The sequence below is a fragment of the Acomys minous genome, assembly GCF_964271855.1.
Source record: "Acomys minous genome assembly, chromosome: 8".
In the NCBI taxonomy this organism is placed as follows: Eukaryota; Metazoa; Chordata; class Mammalia; order Rodentia; family Muridae; genus Acomys; species Acomys minous.
The window spans coordinates 44,625,494-44,642,229 of record NC_140489.1 but is presented as its reverse complement, the minus strand read 5'-3'; the positions used below and the strand labels follow the sequence as shown (position 1 = coordinate 44,642,229).

Sequence of the window (16,736 nt, the reverse complement as noted above, 5' to 3'; positions counted from 1 at the left end):
TGAGTTGTGCTCTTCATTTGCCGCCCAGCTGTCTTTTCCGTTTCTGCCATCGGTCCGTTTCTTTCTACTTCTCTGTCCTCACCTTGCCGCTGGTACTGCCTTGTCTCTGGGCCCCGAGTTCCGACACGTCTAGGCCACTTCCCTGCACCTTCCTGATGAGGCTGCTGTAGCCCACTGTACAGAGCGCCGCTTCCCGATTCATTCACGTCTGGACTACAGAAATGAGAGCCCTGATGTCACTCCTCTCCAGATGTACCGCCCCTTCCGTCTCTGCCTACTTCTTTTGTTCCTCTGAGTAGCCATGTGACATTGAACCCCTGACCTTTCCCCCTCCACTTCCCAAGTGCTGGAGTGAAATGCATGCACCACCACACCTAGTGTACACAGTGCCGGAGATCAAACCCAGGGCTTCGGGTGCGCTAGGCACGCTCCCTACCAGCTGAGCCACTGAGCCGCACTCCGCCACCCTGTGCTTGTTTATTTCTATCCTGTAAAATGAAAATGACAGTGGTATGCATTTTGCAAGGTTTTTAATAGGACTTAGTTAAATAAGGCGTTGAAATGCGCTCAGATGTTTATATACAAGTGTTCTCGCATCACAATTAAGCATCCAAAGAGTAGAAACAACCCACTCGCACATCAATCAATAGGTGAAAGGTTAGGTAAAAATACCATTAACTTGCAGTAGATGAAAAAGAAAAATACAAAGACAAATGAAATTCTACCATGTGATTCCACATAAAAATGGAAGAACCTTGAAACACCATGTTAAGTGAAATAAGGCAAGGGAGAAATACTGTGTAAGTACTTAGATTTTACAAAGCCAGAGATAGAATGAAGAACGGGAATTACCAAGATCTGGGGGAGATGAGGAACAAAAAAAAACCATATTGTTTATTATGTATAGAATTTCAGATCACTCCTTCACTCTTGGGGCAAAGAGGTTTTGGCCATGGGTAGGAAAGATGGTACCACAGTAATGTAAATATCCAATGCCACTGAATTCTGTGCTTAAGAGACAGTTAAAGCAGTCAGTTTTACATTGTGTATTTTTTTACCACAATAAAATGAATAACCAAAAATGGATTCTGGGACCGAGATGGTGGTATAGTCCTTTCTGTGCAGCCATGAGGTTCTGAATTCCATTCCCACCGCCCAGCTCCACCCTGGGAGTGATGACAAGTGACCCCAGCCCCCAACTCCTGGGAGACAGAAGAGGCCCAGGAGCTTGCTGGCCTCTAGTCTAACAAAATTGGCAAGTAAAACAGACCCTGCCTCAAAAAAATAATGTCATGGGTGATAGTGTCACCACATGTTAGCGAGGCTAGTCCAAACCAGTGTGCCAACTTTCCTGCTATAGAAAAATGGCTATCATCCCTTAGACTGACTGTATGTTGAAGTGACAGTATTCTGGATATCTCCAATCCAATGGACTCTGTCGCTAAAGTTTACATGAAAAGTCCTTGGGTTACTGCTTAGTACATAGAAAGTCTCTTGTATTTTACCATTATTACCTGGACCATAAGACAGCATCTGTTCCTGGCTCCCTTTTCAAACAATCCTTTGGCATCCATTCTGGCTAGTTTTATGTCAACTTGAAACAAGTTAAAGTCATCTGAGAGGAGGGAGCCCCAATTAGGAGTGAGTTTCAGGACAGCCAGGGACATACAGAGAAACCTTGTCTCAAAAAAACAAACAAAATAATAATAATAATAATAATAATAATAATAATAATAGTAAAAGGAAAAGAAAAATAAAATGCCTCCATAACGCCAGGCTATAGACAAACCAGTAAGGCATTTCCTTAATTAGTGATTGATGAGGAAGATTCCATCCTATTGTGGGTGCTGCCATCCCTGGGCTGGGGGTCCTGGGTCCTATTAGAAAGCAGGCTGAGCAAGCCATGGGGAACAAGCCAGTAAGCAGCATCCCTCCATGGCCTCAGCATCATTTCCTGCCTCCAGGTTCCTGACTTTCTTGAGTTCTTGTCCTGATGTCCTTCAGTGATGGACTACAATGTGCAAGTGTAAGCTGAATAAACCCCTTTCTCCCCAACCTGCTTTTGGTCATGGTTGTTTCACGGCAGCAATAGTAACCCTAACTAAGACACTCACACGACACGATTTCTGTCCTTCTAAGTTAATGGTATATACACATACACCAAGTGCATTCAGGTGGCCTCAGAGGTTGAAGTGACAGGCAGTTTTCAGCTGCCATGTGGTACTGGGAATCGAAGCCAGGTTTTCTGGAAGAGTCTCAAGTGCTCTTAACTACTGGGCAATCTCCTCAGACTTATGCTTCTAATTCTATTAGACGGGAAGCTGATAAAATCATTAGCTATCCTTTCATCCCGGCATCATTTTCATCTCGTTCCTTGCTGCTGCAGATGGGAATTCTATGAAGTGAAAGTTTACAGTCTCTTTCCAAACGCCATCAGTTACTCACTGGGAAGGTGTGAGGAACGGGCAAGCTGCGGCTCTGTGGCCCAGAGAAGGCCAAGTAAGCTAGGTGCCTCTGCCACAGTGGCACCCAGTGAATAAAGATAAGTGCTTGGGTTCTGCCTCAGGAACAGGCAGTAGTTTAGACACAAGATGGCCAGCTTAGGTTGGCTGTGTTTTGTTCACCAGAGGGCTGAGCAGAGAAGAGGAAACTGGCTTCTGTCTAACTGCCTGTTCCCAGGTATAGCAAGTGGCCAAATGAAGCGTGTATTGTACGTGATTGTCTGCTGAGCACAACTCAGCACCTGTCCCCTATCTCCCCACCCCCACCCCCAGTAAAATAATGAATCCTTTCTTTCCTGGGACAAACAACTTATCTTTCAAGACTCAACTAAGAGCACTCTTCTCTCTAGCTTTCCTTGATTCTCAAACAGTGGGAGCACACTTCCCTAGTTAGCAAGTTCTCTTTTTTGAAGTCTATCAAAATGAAAAATAGACAAAGAAGAATTAGCAAGCCTGTCATCACAGCTGCTTGCAAGGCTGAGACAAGAGGATTATAGTTTCAAGAGCTGCCTAGGTTTCAGAGGGAGTTCAAGACCACTCTAGAAAATCAAGACCTTATCTTAAGAGAGAAGAAATCCTGGGATTACACTTCCGTGGTAGGGCACCTAGCATCGAGAGGCCCTGGGTTCAGTCCCAAGCAGGTAGGGGAGGGGCACACGAGGTGTTTACCAAACAGACCCTTTAACCTCAAATGTAGACTTACATACATTTGTCAGTCTCCTATGTAGGGCTTAAGTCTTTGACAGTAAAATCTGTCCTCTTAGTGCTCTTGCCCTGGCCATAAATGCATCTTATTCTACCTCTGAAATTATCTTCAGCCCAAACATCCACCTAGCTTGTAGGGGCCTTCCTGGCTCCCTCTAACTAACTCAGGGTTTCCTTCGCCTGGACATACATTTGGCAGAACTTTTAAACAACTAACCTCCTCCAAATTTCACTCAGTTTTCCACATAGTTTTCGAAGAAACAAATTTCTTCCTTTTTAGTCCATTGCTTTCTGTATAGTGCACAGCTTCCAAAAAAAGTACAACCAACCACTTGATGGGTTTAAAAACAAAATTGACTGGCTCTTGGTACACACGTAGCAGGCTGGAGAGGATGAAGCCCCTCATTGATTTTAAAGGGGTATCTTATCCTTGAACGGCCCCTGTGCAAGAGTGGAAAACACTGGGTAACCCCCCCAGATTGTTAAGCACTGGTCTCATCAAGAAGCAATCACTGACAAATTGTTATTATAGAACTCTCATTATGTTGAAATGCAATCATTTGTAAACCTTTCTCTACAGTGCGTAAGGGCAAGGCCTAGAGTTTATAGACTAGGTTCTCAAGAAAAATCTGGCGAATGAGTGCATGGCGGCTATATCCCCCATCTCTGTACCTTAGTATATTTTCTCCTCTTAAAATAATTTTTCTTTAAATTTTTATTTTGATTCCCTCCTGTCTTAAAGCCTGAGCCGCCATCCCATTACTGCTTCCTACTCATTTCAGTTAAGAAGATGTTGTTTAACACAGCTTGAGATGGTATTTTTAGGTATTGTTCATAGTGCCTGACTTCTGTCTGTCCCCAAGGGCCAAGGTAACTTCACAACGCCTTTCACAGAGTCTGTAACTAAGAAAGTAGGGATGTTTACTGCAGGGGGAGACAATCATTTGCTGAAGTGTACAGTTTGTAGTCACAGGAACCACAGGGTTTTTGTTGTTGTCGTCATGGTTATTGTTTTCTTTTGGTTTTTTTTGTTTGTTTGTTTGTTTGTTTTTAAGAACTTCTTTGGGTGGCTTTGGGTTTCAACTAGGAAAAACATTTTCAGGAAAGACATAATTCTGAATAATTTGGCTGTTAATCGAAAAGTAATGATACATTTCAAACCATGAGTTTGTGACAAGGACAACTAGATCTGAGTTCATTTCTGCTCCCATCCCTGAGTGCTCACACAGTCTCTCGTAGTTCTAGTTTCCTTGCTCGGAACTGTGGTTCTGTTTATTCTCTGTGTATTACTGATACAACCTGGGAAAGGTGAAGTTAGTCACAATGAAAGCTTAGATGTCCCCGTGCAATTGGCAGTGTTCTGTTTTTGGAAAATAATGTAGACTCGATAGCACACACCTGAGATGAACGGGATCCTTTGCCGGTGTAGTACCCATCCTCCACAGGGCCTTCCTTTTGGAGTTAACAAGATCTTTCTACAAGTCCTTCTTGAAAGCTGTTGAACCTTGCACCACACGGTGCTGTTATTGGTCCTGGCTTTGGCTGGTTTTCCGGGAACAAATTTTGTGCCTCATTACTTTTTTTTTTATAGACCTGCTTGAATGTGAATTTTCAATGTTTCATTTAAATTTGACTTTGCATAACGAGGCTGCATGTTGAGGTTATCTCTTTGCAGACTGCTTTGGCGGACATAAAATAATAAGCTGTCTGCACTGAAGTAGTAATGCTGTTAAATCTTTTTTAAAAATTTTTTTAAAGAATGAAAGAAAAAAGAAAAACAGTCCTCAGGTCTTCTCCTTTGCAGCTCCCTCTCGGAAGAGAAGCCGTTACCCTTGTGAACAGCCTCAGCATGTGCGAGTGCCCCCGGATTGAGTTCCTCCAACAGAGGCACAAGGGTGACATGAAAAGCCTGGCCGACTGTGACTTCTTCAGACACGGTAACACAGACACACAGTGCTGCTGAAGCTGCGAGTCCCTCAGTTCCTCAGTCTCTTCTGGGTCATTTTCATTCTTGGTTTTATCAATCCAAGAGATTCTGCCCAAATTGTTTTATGGTATACTACATTCAGCTGTGTGTTAATTTTCCAGTTCAGCTGCGCTGTCAGCTAACTCTCCATGTTGAGTGTGTCAGCCTTAGGAAGACGAGAGCCTTTGTGCCTTTTCAGAGTTCGCTTTTGCTCGCGTTGCATTGCATCCTAAGGATAAACCCAGGCATATGCACGTGTATTTCTTTACACACCGACTTCGCAAGAAAGAGAAAAGAATTGGCTTGTATGTGAAATAATCAGACTGAGCAGTCAGGAAGGTTGGACATAAATTTTATATCCTGTGCAGAGTGAAAATAAAGAATCGGGCCTGGAGGCGTGGCTTAGTGGATAAAAGCACTGCTGCTCTTCCGGAGGACCGGGGTTCAATTCCAGCTTCCAACCCGGGGTGGTTCATAACCACCTTTAACTCCAGTCCTCTTCAGGACACCACAGGCATGGCACTTATGTACACCAACACACACACACACACACACACACACACACACACACAAAGATATTGAAAAATAATCATGACTAGAAATGCTTTTCAACTTTATTGACTCAAAGGAGTACTTAGTATTCCGCAGATTGCAAGGATCTTAACAATCTGTGAGGAGAGAAACGTCCTTCTCTTCAGTAGGTTTATATTTAGTGCCTGTTACGTCTTAGGGGGAGGAGACAGCAAGATGTCTCAGCAGGTACCTCAGCTCAATCTCTGGGACCTCCATGATAGAAGGAGAGAACACACACACACGTACACCCCCACACACGCATGCATACACTCTCACGCACACAACACACACACGCGCGCGCGCGCACACACACACACACACGCGCGCGCGCGCGCACACACACACACACACACACACACACACACACACACACCAGGGGCATTGCTAAAATATTGTGTTCGTTTCTAGTTTATTATTTTATTTGTTTACTTATGTTTTTTTTCTATCTTATGGCCCAGTGGCCTGACTGTAGCTACAACTTAGTATGTAGTAAAGGTTGGCCTAAAACTTGTAAGGAGCCTGCTTCTGCCTCCCAAGCACTGGGATTAGACACATGAGCCACCATGCTCAGCACTTAAAGTTTGGTCACTGCAACCATGATGTTCCTTTGAGTACCAGTTTGTTTATTTCACAGATATGTTCAAGCTCTTATTTTGAACCAATTCGTGTGCTGCATGCTATGTGGTAGCAAGTAAGATAGCCATGCCTCTGCTTTTATAGAACAGTGAGGTTAAGAAACATTGCTTTAGAAATTTGTTAAGGTTGTATTTGTTAAAATTATGTCTGTTTTGTCCCATTTAGGTATCATCCTCATCGCAAAGGTCTTTCTTGGCCAGAGTGTTCAGGCTCGTGAAGAGGAGCCCATCAGCAAAGCCAACTACCCCATGGTTAACTCAGTGTTTGTTCCTCATAGGCATTTCCTAAGTATGTTTGTCAAAAGGAAAAGTGTGTTGCCTCATAGCTCTCAATACAAAACATTTCTACTTAGCACAACAGTTTATCACTTATAGCTAATGGTCTAATATACCTAACAAGACCTACAAACTTTTCTATGAAAACCTACTTCTGAATACTAATGATTTTTCTGTTACTCATATCAGTGATATGTGTATCTAATTTAGTTCACCAATTTCAACTATTATTATGGGAGCCATATGTGTGTACATATGTGTGTGTGTGCATATACTCACCTACACACTTAACTCTCAGTAAGTGTAAGGAATTAGTTTTAGAGTACAGACACACACACACACACATACACACACACCTATAGATATCAAACTTCATGGATTCTCAAGTCCTTTTATGAAATGGCATGGTGTCTGCATGTCATCTACACAGTCCTTCTGGGTACATGACACCATCTCAGTGTTGCTTTATTACCTAATACAGTATAAATGAGATGCTGCAAGCCATAACTGTATTTATTGCTCCAGGAATAGTGACAAGAAACAAATCTAATCAAGAAAAAAAAATCTGTACACATTGTACACATTCACCATTCTTTAAGAAGAAGACAAAGATGTTTATCCTAAAAACAAAAAGCTTCTACTCTGCAGGGTTTTTTTTTTTAAATCCATGGTTGAGAAGCCATGGGGAAGAGAGGTTCATGTATCCAAGTGTTAGTTTTCGAGTGATTCTTAATAGGAACTTTTAGTAAAGCTTTGAGAACACGACGTTCATCAAGGCTCCATGGTGATTTATTCAGGGGTAAAATGAAGATACAAGAGAGGAGTGTGGAGCATAAGCATCAGCCCTGCTCTGCAGGGAGAGGGCCGAAGTCACCCTGCCATCCACGTGAGGGCACGGGGAGGAGGCTTGTAACCCCCTTGGCCTTTAATTGTGGGGAGTTGGTAGAAGGATTTGCTGTTACTTCTGCATCTGTGTTGGTGCGAAAAGCTTTCCCATGGTCTCAGCGTTTGTCTTGCTTAATTTGTTTGTTTGTTTGTTTGTTTGTTTGCTCTAGATTCCATCATAGGAGAAAGAAATTGCGATTGCAGCTACCGGCAGTACAAGTGGTTTGTCTTTGACCACGACCTGGTTTTGCCGGAGTACATCGTTGAGTTTGAGTATACCACAGTGGTATGTACTGCTTACAGTCTTCAAAAAACATGAATTTCTTACCTTGGAGTGGAAGGATTTGAAACCCAGTCGTTTACAGCCAGCTTATATCATATACGCTTAGCGGTGCCGTGAGCGCGTGTGTGTGCATGTGCAGTGGTTGTTCCGTGAAGGACTGAATTTTCCAAGCATGTCAGCTGTTGACTGTGTGAGCACACCACGGGGTTGTTATGTGGTCGTAGCCCCCCTGGGGAAGATTCAAAGCCTATGGATGCCTGTAGAATAAACCTGGGTGGCTCCCTCCACCTTATCCTCCCATCCCGTACTTTTACCATGGCATCCACCTAAGAGTTTTGTGGGTTTGTTTTCAACACTTCTCTTTTGACACATATGACAACACACATGGTCTTAGTTAGTAGAACCAAGCTCTAGGCCTTGCTTTTCACAACACATTGTGAACATATTTTGTTTCATTGCACAGAGATGTATAATTTCTTCTTCCTCTGGCTGTATACTATTCAGAAAAACTGATTGAAGTTCTCCTGTGCTGATAACAAGTATATGTTGTGTGTAGTTTTTTAACTATTTAAAATATGATTTGAGTGAACATTATTGTAGAGGTGTCTTTATATGACTGTAGATGCTCCAACGCAAAAGAGAGCTATAAAGAAAAGTATAAAGTCCACAGTTACAGGCATTTTACATTTTTATATTGCCCCATTTCCTTCGCAAAGGTTTGGCCATTTTACATTTCCACTCTTTTTTTTTTTTTAAAGATTTATTTATTATGTATACAGTGTTCTGCCTGCACATATACCCACAGGCCAGGAGAGGGCACCAGATCTCATTATAGATAGTTGTGATCCACCATGTGGTTGCTGGGAATTGAACTCAGGACCTTTGGGACAGCAATCAGTGCTCTTAACCTCTGAGTCATCTCTCCAGCCCCATATTTCCACCCTTATAGGCCACATCTTCTCTTCTGCTTTATGTCTGATAAGTCCTAGACTCTTGTTTGTGTTCTATGTCATAAAATATTTTAAGTTTATCCTTTGCCAGTTTTGAAAACTCTTTATGAGTAAGAATAGACCCATTTTATGCCTAGCCCACTATGTGAATATATGCTTATATATTTACTAGAGTGATTTTTTATTATCCTAGATGATTTTTATAACTGCAAAAAGTCAATTCTTTGCTGCTATATAGCCTTTTTTGTTTTTAAAATAACAAATAAGCAACTGAATTTTCAACACTTGAAATATTTTCTAGGTCAAAGTTCACTCTTTATTTTCCACATTAAACAATATTATTCTAGAAGAAGGCAAAAAATATTCTGAAGGATTAGTGTTCTCACAGGATTTGAAATTTGACGATGAAGTTATAAAGATGGAGCCCAAGATTAAGCCCCGCACAAAACTCATTACTCTAGACGATAAGACAATCTTCTCCCTTGCGAAGACTAATATCTACAGCCACATTGTGGTGAGTGCTATGGGAACAGAACTGGAAAAGGGAAACTTGAACTTGGAAATGTGAATCTAGTGTGTGGAGAATAAGTTACTAAATTACTACCTGACATTGCGAGGTATCGTATAATTTGATTGGAAAGTACCCAGCCCCCTCTTTGTATGTAGACCAGACCAGTATTCTCCAGTAATGACCAAGTGAGAACCATGTGCGCAACATTAAGGTTTCCAATGACTCCGTCAAAAAAAATTTAAGACAAACTAATTTTAATGATACATTTTATTTAAGCCAAATATATAGAATATCTCAACACGCAATCATTATGAAAATTAAAAACACATATTAGTAATCAGTCATAATTTTATAGCGCATTTTTTTTACCAATATCACATCTCAATTCAGTCTAGCCATGTGTTGGGTGTTGAGTAGCCACTTGAAGCAGCTTTCCAGTAAGCGAGTGATTTTGTTCTGAATGATCAATAATCTCTCTTTAAATGAAAACAAAATGCTTCAAAATTAGTCTCTAGTATTAACCAACAGGCATATGACAGCTTTATCTTTACAAACATATCAGCAGCTTGTGAGCTAGTGATGAAAGCGACGTCCCGGTCACTGAGTCAGCTCTACTTGAGGCAATGACCTACCCCCGAGCTTCCGACTTTGAGACTTGTCAGTTTCATATGTGCTGCCACCATTTCCAAGCTCCGTCTCCTCTGACCTACTCTACTGTCACAGCCTTCTGCTCAGGACCTCTCTACTCTGCCGTGGCAGCTGTGAAACTGCAGGAAGTACCACTGACATTGTAGTCTGTTAATCGATATGAAACTAAATAAAATTCAGGGCGGGAAAGGTGAGTCAGCTATAAGGCGCTTGCCACCAAGCCTGATGACTTGTATTTGAGCTCCCAGACCCACCTAGGAGAATAGAACCAGAGGAAACAGTGGTTGGATAGGACAAACCAGAGGTGCAACCAAGAAAGCCCTGCCCCTATGCCTGACCCACTCAACCTAGTCTAATTCTGTCAAAAGGCACATCTGGTCATCACAGAAGTGGCCTTCTCAGCAAACATGATGAGAAAAATACCTCTTTAATTACAATGCTCAGATTTCCACATAAAAGTCATAAATTTTTATGATAACATTTAGCAATGAAATGTCTTTAAAAAGATAAATGCACTTGCCTAGACTGAGCCCCCACAGCATTTCCCTAAACTTAAGGGGATTAAATAAAAAGTGGGAAAACACCCACAGACAGTGGGTGCTGCAAATAAAAATAGAAAACAGGATCAGATAAGACTTGATAGCACTTGGCCTGCTGGGGATATACTTGCATTTATTTGACTGCTGTGATTGACACTTGTAATAAATATAAGTAGGCTTTTTCACTTTCAATCTGACTATACTGCTCAAAACCAGTAATTTCTAGGTCTTATAATAAAGTCCTCACTATCATAGTCAGAATGTCTAGACACTTGTCTTTTCTGTCCTTTTTGGGTATGTGCCAACATGATAAAAGAAATTCTGGGGGCATTTCTTATTTTCCCTTTCATCTCCCAATTTTATTATGACAACAAAAAACTAAATAAAATTTTCTGATGGGGTTGAAGACCAGATAGTTTAGTTTTGCAATTAAACTTATTTGTTTAGGGGTTAAGACGTTTTTAGGTCTAGATAGATGTTTTAAGTTGATATTGACAAGATATGATAGATATTGATTTACATTCAAAATTTTAGACAAACCAAGGCTGCCAAATACAAATAGCCAAAATGCTATGAATGTAACATTAATATAATTCCTGATTGTTTCATGGTTCTTCTTGCTTGTAGGTATTTTATTGTATATATGTATAATAATATAAATGTATATGTAAAAGATAAAAAATATTTAATAAAAAAAGAAAAAATTACCAAAATAAAGTAAAGTATATCCTTATAACTTATGACACTGAATTGTACATTCTCTAATAGACAGTCAAGTGCTAAAGAGTTGTCGGTTGTAAACCTGGCTTTTATATTTACTTTTTTTTCACCTATAATTTGCTCAGAATTAGCTATGTGTAAATCAGTGAATTAACAATTAGCTCCTTGTTCTATTAGATTTCCATTGTTTTGACAAACACCCTAGCCAAAAGCAACCTGGGGAGGAATGGTTAACTTCCCTTTACAGCTTTACAGTGCAACCTGAAGGAACTGCAGGCTGGAGCTGATGCAGGAGCCGTGGACGGGGTGCTGCTTCCGGGCTTGCTCCCCGTGGCTTGGCTGCTTTCTTATACCACTCCCCTTCTCTGGAAGTGACATGGGCCCTCCCACATCAATAACCAATCAAGAAAATACTTCATAGACTTGCCTACAGGCAATCTGATGGAGGCATTTTCCCAACTGAAGTTCCTCTTTCAGGATACCTCTAACTTACGTCAAACTGACAAAAACTAACTTGGACAACATTGAATAAATATTTCCTCACCTCAGCAGCTCCAGTCTAGTTTAGTGAATCGGCATATAAGCAAATTCAGGAAGCTGGGAATCCTGGGAGAGCTTTATAGAGATGAATTGTATGCACATCGTTTAAGGATATGGGAAATCCACTTGCTTATAGCTATCAGAGAAAGTGCTCTTTCTTATAGGAGCGTAGTTTCAAAAGATCCTAGTGTCTTGTGAGAGTAGTGAGAACTTCAGTCTGACTCAAACGCAGCACTGTAATGGTGGAAGGGCAATGAGTAATTTGGAATTCAAAGAAGATGCATGACGCTGAGGCGGAAAACGTAGGAGGTTGGAGCCACATTAGGATGAGCTTTGAAAGCCAAATTCAGACATTTTTAGTTTTCAAGGAACAGACTCTTCTACAGATCTTGACTTTGTTATTTGTGGGTGAACTTAACGGCAGCCAGCTGGTGGCGTGAGATGCAGAGGGAACTGTTGCAGTGGTCCAAAAGGAGTCAGCCTGTATGAGACACTGGTGTGGGCAAAGAATGGACAGCTACCGTGAGAAGTGTTTCTATAATCAAATATATATGGAAAAGAAGGAAAAGGAGTGATTGATAAATAATTACTCTCTTAAGCCAGACAGACTTAAGAACATGATGATGATGATGATGATGATGATGATGAAGAATTCCATTTTAGGTAAATTAAGTATGATACATCCATTTCAGAACAGTGTGCACGACTTAGCCTTTCCTCACAAGTTTAGCTGATATTAAATACTGTTAGAAATTAAATTATTTCTTCCTGTGAGGAACTCAGTTGTATCCACACTAATAAGATGATTTGTCTGACCATGGCTGATAACACACACCCGAAATCATCCCAAAATGCTACTTGTGACTATTGTAGTTGTACTGTACACTTTCTTGTGCCGTTATTTACTTTGTAGTCCATCCCTAAAGACCTCTTGACTTGATACCATTCAAACCAGTGAGTTCTGAGGACAGACTCATGTAGGCAGCATGAGCAGCTCTAAGTACAAGACTGTACTAACGTTCCTTTTGTGTTGGCAAGGATGAAGTGAAGAGGGAATGTGTGGACCCACTTCTGATGTAGGCATGCTCTTACAAGCCTCTCATCTCCTTCTCCTTGACATTCTGTGCCCCTGTTTGAAGACCTTCAGATGCTCTCCCTTGGTCCAGTGGCTCAGTCAAGGTGTGCACTTGCCACCTCATCCCAGTGAGGTTTTCTGCCTAATGTCTGGAATCCTGTGAGCTCCACTGTTCACTGGATAACCCAAGAAGCAGACCTCTCCTAATAAATACCCCAACCCATATATTTATTCACTAAAAATTATTTCTTGCTAATTACTAGCAAACTTAGACCAAGCAGGAAGTAATCTGATCACATGCCAGACCCGGTTGTGTTGTTACAAACTAATTTTAACTTTCAACATCACACAGCACATTTACTTACTGTATTCGCATTCTCTGAATATTATTCAAAACAACCATCTTCTCACTTTTGCATAATTGCAGATGATCTAATATTCTACACTTGATCTTAGCCAAAAGGTCAAGAAGCATTGATAGTTGCTCTAAATGTGTTAGATATTAACACCTAGACTGTGTCACAGAAAGTAATGTATTTTATTTTGCATTTTGCATTTTATTTTGCTTCCAGAATCTGAATCTACATGGAAATAGCTTGAGTAAACTGAGAGATCTTTCCAAGTTAACCGGACTTCGAACACTGAACATTAGCTTTAATGAGTTCACTTGCTTAGACGATGTGTACCACTTGGTAAGAGCTGCTCTTCTGAAACGTAATGTTGAACCAGCATGAGAGCCTGGACCTAGGGGCTGAGGGAATGTTGCTCAAAGGAGAGAAACGTTCAATGTGATATGAACAGGTTCTGGGGGTGAGGGGCACTGTGCTAATTAGAAGGCCTTGTTGTTTTTTTTATTATTTACTATGAAATAAAATTAAGATACATTAAAATAAACAATGCAAATGTCCAAGTTAGAGCACTCCTTAAGATCCCTCACAGAAAGGGGGGCGGGGGGAGTTTGCTGCTGTGCAGCTTCCTCTACCATCCTCCTAGACACTCTCACCACGTCCTTCCCAGGCAGCACTGTCTTGCAAGTGTATGCTCCTACCGTAATCATTTGGCCTTACCACTTTAAAAAAGGTGAAGGCTATTATTGGTAACCAGTTATTTTGTCATGATTTTAGAGGCAGTGTACAAATAGTCTAGAAAAACAGAAAGCATGCTATCACCGTGTAGACATTGCATCTCTGCATTCCTCATTTTTCACCTGGGGAAGTTTTGGTCCTAGAAATCACAGCACAGCAGTTAGTGCCATCTTTGCTGCTGTCTGTTGCGTTGTTGCTAACAGTTAGAAGTGTAAAACATCCTGGTGTGATGCTTAAGATAATTAGAAATAGAAACACACTAAAGATTATGATGTGCAATTATGAATTTAGTTTGGACAATACATAATGATGGTGAAAATCCTAAACACATACAAAATTATAGGAAAGTATAAATGTGCAAATAATAAAAAATTTTTCAGTTCTTTTTAGCCGTAGGCTTACAAATTCTCTCCAGATTTTTCCTTTTATTTATTTATTTATTTATTTTTTACAAACGTTCAATAGTATGTTCATTTTATTATTGAAAATTATTTAAAAAGGTGTGCATTTTAATATGGTATTGGGGATCAAACCTAGGGCCTTGCACATGCTAAGTAAACACTCCAGCACTCACCTTCCTTTTTCCTTTTTATTTGAGACAGGTTCTCAACAAACTTCCTATGTTAGCCTTGAGTGTGCTCTGTAGAGCAGACAGGCCTTGAACTTCTTACCCTTCTGCCTTGCCTCTCAAGGAGCAGGATCAGGGGCCTATGCCATGAGGCCCAGCTTTAGAAAACCATGCACCTCTAAAATAAAGAAAATTATTAAATAAAATTAAATTTGTTTCTAATGGTGTGCTCTGTAAGTGAAACTGTTTGAGCATTATAATCAGAAACATAGGTGTCTTTACTGTTTGCTTCCTTGCCTGCCTGCTTGCTTGCTTCCTTGCTTGCTTCCTTCTTTCCTTGCTTGCTTGCTTCCTTGCTTCCTTGCTTGCTTGCTTGCTTTCTTCCTTGCTTACTTGCTTCCTTCCTTCCTTCCTTGCTTGCTTGCTTTCTTTCTTGCTTGCTTGCTTTCTTGCTTGCTTGCTTCCTTGCTTGCTTGCTTCCTTCTTTGCTTCCTTGCTTGCTTGCTTGCTTGCTTCCTTCCTTCCTTCCTTCCTTGCTTACTTCCTTGCTTTCTTCCTTGCTTGCTTCCTTGCTTTCTTCCTTGCTTTGCTTGGGTTTCTTTTTTTGTTGGCAACAAGTTGTCTTGCAAGTCTTTGCTTGCCTGTCCTCTTACAAAAAAGATCCTGCAGCTCTGTATTCAGAGAAGTGGGGAACTAGGCTGTAGTCTCGAAGAAGGATTCACTTTGTGTGTGTTTGATCGTGACAGTGATCCACCACAGTCAAAGCCATAATCTAATTGAATAACTCATCTGTAGCCCCTGTCTTCTCCCACGTTTATAATCTGCCCTGGGGCCTTTTCATGCTACATGAGTAAAAGCCGAGCTGAGAAGAGCTGGCATGACCCAGCGTGTTGTTACCCCTACAGCAGCGTGACCCTTACGTCATTTCTCTGTGAGCATTATAAGAAAACATGTGATGTGTTTAAAGAAGCAGAGAAAAGCCCTTGGTAACCCCAAACCCTAAGTCAGCATCGCTCCTACTTCTGTGTACCGCAGTACAACCTTGAGTATTTGGACGCTAGCCACAACCACGTGATAACGCTGGAGGGATTCCGAGGCCTGCTGAAACTGAGGCATTTAGACTTGAGCTGGAACCAGCTGAAGAAGACTGGCGACGAGATCGACGTGTTGTGTAAGCACACCACCAGCCTCCTCACTCTCGACATTCAGCACAATCCCTGGCAAAAGGTACGCAGCCGACGCCACTAGCAAGGCAGGCGCTCCCTCTACCACAGTGGCCCCCAGAACCAGGCAAGCCACCTCCGCTTCTCTCGCGCTTCCTTTACAGCTGGTGATCTAATGAACCGCATGTTACTGTAAGGAAAGGCTTGAAAGCATTACTGCCACTTGCCGACCTCCAGAAAAGTCATATGTCTCTGTGCCAGAAGGCTTTTGAAATGACACACAGGAGTAAGGAATAGTATAATATGGTGAGGGAAGCATACCATTAAGAAGGGAATGGTTCGAAAAACCAAAAAAAAAAAAAAAAGAAGGGAATGGCATTGTACAATGTGCCCTAAACTCTGGATAGTAAACAAATAAGTTTTCTTTGCAATTTCCATTATTTATTCTCCTTAAAATGTAGACATCGTATACCTTCGCAAACCTGAATCATAATAATCACGTTCTGTTATAGAAGGAAAGGTGAACACCGTTTTTATTATTATTCATGCTGTACCTTTAAGGCTATCTCCATGTATTTTAAATGAGGCCCAATTTATACTTTTAAGAATCTTTTTCATTGCTTCTAAAATGTTCACAGATCCAGGCACTGTGCTTGAGAGGCAGAAGCAAGAGGGTTGCAAGTTCAAGGCCAGCATAGGTTCTGTAGTGAGAGCACATCTCAAGAATAAATAACTACATAACATTTGTAAGGCTGTGTTTATTGTTTTAACAGTTCTACTAAAATGGTTCCATTAAGTGGATCATATTACCAAACTTATACTATTGAGTTTTTTCTTTTAAGCTAAGTAAACCAATAATGTTTTGTTTTTGTTTTGTTTTGTTATTTTGTGGCCAAAGTAGACTTCTCGAATGGTCACTATCACCCTGTAGTCAAGTTGGACTCAAAGACAGGAGCTGAGTCCCCCAAGGAGCTCCCTGGCTTACTGCCCATATGATAAGCAAGAGTCACCACCATATTACCCATAATCTTTTCACCAGACACTTTCCAATAGTTCCTGGGATCTCCCTACTAGAGCAGTAGACTCACACCCTGAAAAAGAAACAGATGCATC

The 16,736-nt window shown here is 41.1% G+C and overlaps 1 protein-coding gene across 14 annotated transcripts in view; it reads left to right on the top strand.

The window, feature by feature from the left end:
* LRRC9 (leucine rich repeat containing 9) overlaps positions 1 to 16,736 on the top strand; it is an 88,181-nt gene that overhangs the window by 27,080 nt on the left and 44,365 nt on the right. For 12 of the 14 annotated variants that reach the window (XR_014781351.1, XR_014781352.1, XM_084793367.1 and 9 more), the window contains exons 14-19: positions 5,011 to 5,143; positions 6,547 to 6,669; positions 7,712 to 7,827; positions 9,076 to 9,288; positions 13,380 to 13,499; positions 15,496 to 15,687. Coding sequence is in view for 12 of the 14 variants with exons in the window: in XM_084793367.1 (XP_084649493.1) it covers positions 5,011 to 5,143; positions 6,547 to 6,669; positions 7,712 to 7,827; positions 9,076 to 9,288; positions 13,380 to 13,499; positions 15,496 to 15,687 (897 nt within the window). In the remaining 2 variants the exon portion in view is untranslated. The remainder of the gene's footprint in view (positions 1 to 5,010; positions 5,144 to 6,546; positions 6,670 to 7,711; positions 7,828 to 9,075; positions 9,289 to 13,379; positions 13,500 to 15,495; positions 15,688 to 16,736) is intronic. The other 2 variants (XM_084793365.1, XM_084793361.1) reach the window with 1 other exon arrangement.